The sequence below is a fragment of the Lolium rigidum genome, chromosome 5 (assembly GCF_022539505.1).
Source record: "Lolium rigidum isolate FL_2022 chromosome 5, APGP_CSIRO_Lrig_0.1, whole genome shotgun sequence".
Lineage (NCBI taxonomy): Eukaryota > Viridiplantae > Streptophyta > Magnoliopsida > Poales > Poaceae > Lolium > Lolium rigidum.
In genome coordinates, this window is record NC_061512.1 from 159,635,611 (window position 1) to 159,643,464 (window position 7,854).

Below are 7,854 nucleotides of genomic sequence, written 5' to 3' on the forward strand. Positions count from 1 at the left end.
GCATGTACATATTTTCCAGCGGTCTGTTTCTAACAAAAGGCCACGACATGCCCTCCCGCTGTCAGAAGTAAGCAAGGTACATGGATCAGTTTCGTAGCTCAGCTAAGAGCCATATCTGACATGTAGGCATCCTAGGTATATCACCAGCTACTCGTCTGTGCTATGTATAGGTACATCTCCAGCTTATGTTGTTTTCAGTTTTCTTCACAAGAATATGGACAGGCTATACAGTACACCGTGCAGTATCGAACAAAACACAACCCCCCTCACAAGGCTTCACATGTCCAGGCAGCAACTATCCTTTATTCACACATCCTCCTCCCTGCATACAATAATTTTTTTTTAAGTCACTGGTCATTCGTGAAAGTTCAGCAGAAAGCAAGAATAAGCAAACAGATTCATCTGCGTAATCTTCTTCTATGCTTGGTGACATGTGATCTGAAAACCAAAACATATGATGCAGGGAAAAAAGGAAGATGAAGGTTTAACATTCAATGGGCATGGGATAAATAACAATAAACATATGATGGATGCCCTTACAAGTGATTATATTGCTGTGAATTGAATGACACAATGATTTATTAAAATAACAACCTCGAGCTGTCCAATCAAACATTGCCAAGCAGAGATTACCTAGATACTTCACCAGCCGGGTCGCTTTCAGAATCCAACTTCAAGCTAGATATAAGAGCTTCGCCTGCTTGGCCATAGTCCTAAGCACACAAACATTAATGCATCATGCATGGCTAGGGAACAAAACATATTATGGAAAATAAAATGTCATGGCAACTTTCCAAAACCGTACCTCCATTGGTATTAGAGCTGATCCTTGCTCATGGCAGTAACGCGATACAAAACAACCCAATCTTTCGCAGGTACTGGCATCATCCAAAGCTTTGTTTTTCTCACCCATACGAAGGTAGCAAAGGCACCTCTTTGAGTACAAGATTGGATCCTCAGGGCCAGCCCCAATTGCCTGGAGCCATGAAATGGTATACCACAAAAAGATCAAGACGGCTGAATATGACTAAATTAGCACACCTTGTACCAAAAATATTTGTGTAAACATTAATCAAATATAATAGAGAGAAGATTCTCAACAGTCATATATGCACACAAATAGTTCTAAATACAAAAACTGGGACCGAAAAAAAGTAGGTAATAAAAAACTGTTACAATTTAGAGCACCCAGATCTGCAGTATTATTAACAAAATTAGAATTTGCTTCATTGCGAATTTCAGTATATGATAAGGTAACCAAGTACTTATTGGAGCCCTACGGATGTACTATGCAGCCACTGATCTGATGAAAGAATTTACCAAGGTGTATTGAGCTGATGCATGAACATAATCCTCTCTCTCAAATGCATAATCCCCTTGCGCTTTAAAATAAGCTTGCATCATATTATCAGGATGACCCTAAATCAAATGTTTAACTGAAAGTCAAAACGAATATAGAATGCATGGCAGTGACAAATCTTTCAAACAAAGATAGTTTAGTTTTTTGCTTGATCTGTGCGAAACTGATTGACATCAACCCGACTGGAACAACAAGTCGAATAGGAAATATTCTATTCGTACTTCTGAACTCCCAGATTTCACATGTTGCATTATTCCATCAATGCTCCAGTCTGCAAATTTATCTACAGGGGATGTGGCAGGAAAAAGAATCTCAACACATTTCTTCCGTCCATGGATTGCTGCTATTTCCACTGGGATTATACCAATCTGCTAAAAATCATATCAGGAATAAGTTTTAGAATAAGCACGGGAAAGCTTAGGGAATGGCACAAAAAGAGAATGTGGCAAAGGCATTGAATTCAGGCATATCTATAAGATCCAAAATACCCCCTCCGTCCCATCAAAGTTGTCATAGATTTTGTCTAAATTTGGATGTGACAAAATCTAACACAACTTTCATGGGATGGAGGGAGTATGAAAAATTATGGACGATTGTGCAGCGCATGTACTAAAGCCTAGTAGAATATGAATCGTTCTTCGATATATGTGCTCCCAGATTCCCAACATATCCTGGACATGTGGATAGATAGAATAATTAAACAGGTGCATGAATGTTTAGTTCCTTTGCTCTTCTCATTTCTCTGAAGGCACAGATGATGTGACCTTCAGTACAACGTGATAGATAATAATTATTTGAAGAGAACAGACAGAGGACTTCAGTATGGCATATTTAACCATAAAATGCTCCAAATAATGCAACTGGATAAAAATTTCAGATAAACAAAAGGGGAACTATGCATAAATCAGACTATTAACAAACAATGATATTTCAAACCTAGCAAACCCCAAATAGCAAGATATGGCATCATTTACCCACATTTATCAAATAGCTTACATTTATTCATGTTATTAGATGCTACCATAAATAATGTAATCTACAATATCTGGAGATAACCGGATGCTACGATAAGCCATTAATCACAAACACACCACCAAAGTTGTTTTGCATGTACAGCACATAGCCAGTTCAGAAGCTTAATTAGAGTTACAACTAATAGTCTAAGTAGCAGCACAAAAAACTCACTTCATCGGCAATATTGGGATCAGCGCAATATTTTAACAAGCACTTGATGCAGTCAGATAAGCCATATCTTGCAGCTATTATTAATGGAGTTACAGGCTTAGCAGCATTGACATCAGCACCGGCCTGAAACATTAAATATTTACCACAGAATTGTGAATATAGTGTTTTGTAATCATCTGCAACTTGTCTCACAATAGGAATGACATGACAAAAAATTCAGGTCCATTTGGCAAAATATCTCTACTGTACGTAGATGTTTTAAAGGGACAAGTCACTGCACCTGAATAACTAGTTCCACACACTTCAACGAAGAACCCAAGAGAGCCATTGTAAGTGGTGCATAGGATGATTGCACAACGCTGTTAGGCTGGAGAAAAGGGGAAGATCACATTTCTTGAAACAATAACACAGTAGTCAATGAAGAGCAATAAACTATCATCTCTTTATTATGCAATTATTAGCCGAATACAGAAATTACTAAACGCACTGTTTGGCGTACATTATTTATTTTTTCCAGACAAATGCTATAGATGCGAAAGGAAATCATATGCTTTATCATCTTTGTTTTTCCAAATGAATCATTGGACATAAAAGTATGCACCCAATATCTTTTTTGGAAGGAAATTCCAGATTTCAGTAGCAAAGGCCCCTTATGCATCTATTACCACTACATGCATCAGATGAAGGATCTAAGAGCACCGCAAAAGAATCAAGGTAATTTGAAGTCATATGTTGTGTTATCTCGTACCCTTGATATTTTCTAGCATGCCAGTAAAATTGCGTGCAAAGTTGCAAACTACCCAGCACCAGCATGTCTGACGTCACACAGGAACAGTGGATGAAACTGGAACTTGGTCTGACCACAATCTGGTAGTCATCTAGAATCTATTACATTTGAAGCAATGGAAGAAGAAAAGATCCATGAACAAATGATGCATGGTAAAACAAGAAAAGAACGTAAAGATACACAAGACTAGAGCCAGTAAATAAAAGAGAAGCCCTAGGTGAGTTTGGGCAGTCATCTAGAATCCAATTAGGGGGATTGGGATAGTTCTTGAGGGAAAAGAAAGATAATAACTCTATGGGCCAAGTTAATGCCTTTTGGCCACGACTTATATTTACCATGGATACAAGAATGTATAAACCATACCGAATATTGACCAGAAAGAGCATACAAAAGATGGAAAGAAGGAAATTAGTACATTTGCCTCATACTTCAACAGCACTTCCATCATTTCCAGATTTCCACACTGAGCCGCAAAATGTAGTGGTGTTCCTTCTGGGCTCATAGAGTCAACATTGGCCCCTCTGGATAACAATAAATCCGCTATTCCAGAGGGATCTGGATAAAGTACATGAAAAATACTCAGTGTCACATTAACATCAAGGATACAATAGATAAAATAAAGTATTCTCGAAAAAAAAAATCTGGGCAGAGGCACTACAAGAAGTTTTGATTAGATATGACATATAAGATTTGGCATGAGCGAAATGTCGGAAGCAAGTATATAGGCCGAGAGAACCTTTCTTTGTTGCAAGAACATGGAGCACAGTAACCCCTTCTGTGCTTGGTATGTCTGGTTCAGCACCACGATCAAGTAGAAGCTCCACAATTCTTTTAGGTGCAGTACCGTATATTGCACATATTAGAGGTGATAAACCTAGCGAGAGCACAAGATATGACAAATACTTTGTCAGAGTGAGCAACAGTTGTTAATTTCTTCCAACCAAAAGAGGGATACGTACGTAACCAAGAGCGACTGAACCTGCAAAATACATATATATACTAGAAGATGCCACAAGCAGGTACCACAAGTGAGTCTTGCATAGAAAAAAAAATGAAGCGCAAGAACATTTACTCACAATGCCATAATTGGTATCTACTTTCATGTACCTTGAATGCTCCTATATAACAGATCCATTATTTAACATCCATTTTCAAGAAACCAACTATCTGCAGAATTTGTCTGACGTAAACACAAGTAGTGCCCTGCTTACAAAAACAGTAAAAACACAGAAGACTTGTCAATGACATCCCATCAGCATAGAAGGAACTAATGGTCGCATACTACTTTCTATCTGAAATTAACTGGGCGCGTGCAATTGGCAGGTGGCATTCAGCCTCTGAAAACACAATGGCGTGGATTGCCAAACTAAGCAAAAGCTAAGTACGGTTGCACTCTGAAACCAGATCTTAGATGCCATTCGGCTACTCCAAGATGACACGGCATAAAAAAAATCCCTCAAATCAGGAGATCCCTGATCAGGAACGACAACCCTGACGAATCCAATAACGTGTATTAGCGACAGGTTAATTACCATGCTGAGCAGCCGCGTTGACGTCGAGGTTGAGTTCATCGATCAGGAACTCGCACATCTCCAGATTCCCATTCGAGGCCGCCACATGGAGCGCCCCGAGGCTCGGGCCGTTCGGAGAGTCCTTGACCTTGATCTCCTCCACCACCTCCAGGCTTCTGTCCTCAATTCTACACCGCTGCGCCAGGTCTGCGCGCACAAAACGGAAACCAGAAATCGCATCGGATCCACGAGCACCAAAACCTAACCACGAGGAGTTGCGGGACCTTACCCTTCATGATGGGGATGCTACCCTCGCGCGCCGCTTCGAAGATCAGTCTGCCCGGGTAGGTGGGCTTCGTGCAGAGCTTGAGAGTGTCGGGGAAGATCCGCGGCTTGAAGGAGAATCTCCCGGAGGAGATGCAGAATCCGGAGGAGGGGGAAGAGGAGGAGGAAGCCATGGAGATGGCTCGCCTCCACGGCTCCGGATGGAATGGAAGGTTCCAGAAGGCTCTAGACAGAGGGAAAGGGGAAAGAGCGCGAAGCGAGGGACGGGTGGGCGGGGTGGATGTTGGCGTGTTGGGCTTCGGCAGACGACTATATAGGTGCTCCCCTGTGTGTTTGCAGCGTCACACATAGAATCGGATGGGCCGAATGGGCCTATTTAGCATCCTTGGCCTTTCCTGTAGTATCCATTACGATAAGCAGATTCTCCACTAAACAAAGCAGACCCTCCTAAATAAAATAGCAGAAGATTAATTGTCAAAAACAAGCTAATTCTTTCCCGAACATAAGAATGAAATTCTATAGTAAACCACACATAATTTACAGAATGGTAAAGAAAATTTCTTGATATTTACATCACAAGGAAAAAAACGTTTTTGAACCACATGAAATGTTGTTTTTTTTTTACAAATATATTTGGCAATCAAGCGGCCTCATTAAAAATCTTCCAGTCCCCTTCGGTACCATGGGAGAAAAAGAGTGTGTCTGAAATCTGTTACCACAAAACCTAGAACAATTATAGTTTTGTGAACAAAGTCACATCTCTGATTACAAAAGGTAAAATAAAATCTAGAGGATCTCCCTCCCAACTAAGATTTTCGCTAGAACTGTAAGAAAATCTAGCCAATTCATGCGCCTCCCTATGGCAATGCTGAAAGTGAATCACCGTCATATTACTAGCCTTGAGAAAACAATATGCTAGAATGCCGAATAAGGGATATGAATCTCCATCTCACCAATACAAGCTTGGATGATCTCTAAAGAATCAGATTCCACGTAGCAAGAAGAACACCCAAAACGTTCTAGGAACTCCAGCCCTTTTAAAAGCGCGGTTGCTTCAGTTGTTGCCATACTCGCTAAATTATCTATGGGATCAAACATTCCCCCCAAAACCTCTCCTTTATCATTTCGAAGAACCATGCGCGCTGATCCAGACGCATCATTGTGATAAGAAGCATCAATATTCAACTTAAGAGATCCCCGCGGTGGTTTGAACCATTTAATTTCCTTTTCAACAGATTTTGTCTTGGCAGCCATAAAGTTTGCAGTTAACGCCTTAATAGCAAAAGCAGAAATTTTTGGAGGGCTAACACATTCTCCTTTTACCTTCTCCCTCTGTTGCCACCATATGTACCGGCCACCAACTACTATAATTTCATGCAAGCTTACATGATCCAGTTGTTGAATTTTCTTGTTTGGGGATGGAAGAATGTGTTCAAGAATAACAAAACTCGATCTGCCAGCTATCATTACATGTTCGATTTCGCTCAACAAACCCAAATCCCTCCAAACTTCCTTGCTCTTACACAGCCGAACAAAAGTTGACTGATGTCCTCTGCCCCCTTCATACAAATCGGACATTGAGGCGACACCTTGATGTGTCGCCCTGCCAAGATGGCCATTCCAGGGAGTACTCCATTAAGCACCTTCTAAAGAAATATTTAGTCTTGCTTGAAATATTCAGACTCCACATAATCTCCCAGACAGGATTAACTTGATCAGACCCTTGTCCATCTCTCCTTCTAGTCGTGTGCCCAAACTGGTGTTCCCATTCAATGAAATAAGCGGACCAGACAGAAAATATAAAGTTCTTTGTCTGCCACGCCATAAAGTCGTCTGATAGTTGTGTGCTTAATGGAATCCGGAGAATTCTTTCAGCATCGATCTGCATGAATAACAACCCTACTAAATCTTCATCCCAAGTATTTGAAATCCAATCAGCTCATTTACCACCATCTTCAACACAATCTGCCCTCATATGGTATAAACCATTCTTGTTAGACTCGTGGGAACCCAATGGTCCTCCCAAATATTAATCTTTTCACATGTACAGATTCTCCATATATGACCCCTCTTGAAAGTTTTTGAACCTGCCAAAATACTTTGCCAAGTGTAAGAGAACCCTTGCTTTGGCCCCGCATTAAGCAAGCTAGTATTTGGCTAATATTTCACTTTCAGTATTCTAGCACAAAGAGACTCTGGCTTTGACAACAATCTCCAACTTTGTTTTGGTAACATAGCCATATTAAAGGTGTGAAGATCACGGAATCCCATTCCTCCCAACTTTTTTGGAATGCACATCTTCCACCATGTAAACCAGTGCATCCTTCTTTGCTCATCCAAATCGCCCCACCAAAATCTAGCCATTGCATCATTGATCTCTTTACAAAGCAGCTTAGGGATTTTGAAAACCCCCAATGCAAAAATCGGGATAGCTTGGATAATTGCTTTCAACAAGATCTCTTTTCCTCCCATAGACAAGAATCTTTCCTTCCATCATTGTAACCTATCAAAAATTATTTCCAGTAAATATATAAAGCTATCAGTAGTTCTAGACCCACCATATATGGTAATCCAAGATACTTATCCGAAATAGCTTCATTCATGATATTCAGTTCTTCACAAACCTGGGCTTTTACCGCCACGTCAACATTAGGACTGAAGAAAATACTACACTTCGCTTCACTCACCATTTGTCCCGAACTTGCACAGTATTAATCCAACACCTG

The 7,854-nt window shown here is 40.4% G+C and overlaps 1 protein-coding gene across 1 annotated transcript; it reads right to left on the reverse strand.

The window, feature by feature from the left end:
* Positions 1 to 272: 272 nt before the first annotated feature.
* Positions 273 to 5,301, reverse strand: LOC124656607 (ankyrin-1-like). Its single transcript, XM_047195319.1, has 11 exons — positions 5,133 to 5,301; positions 4,865 to 5,050; positions 4,069 to 4,206; positions 3,748 to 3,887; positions 2,826 to 2,912; positions 2,546 to 2,668; positions 1,582 to 1,728; positions 1,321 to 1,419; positions 806 to 976; positions 634 to 713; positions 273 to 322 (listed from the first exon to the last, which is right to left on the reverse strand). The coding sequence occupies exons 1-11, from the start codon at positions 5,299 to 5,301 to the stop codon at positions 307 to 309; spliced, it is 1,356 nt and encodes a 451-aa protein (XP_047051275.1). The 3' UTR covers positions 273 to 306.
* Between the last annotated feature and the right edge of the window lie 2,553 nt (positions 5,302 to 7,854).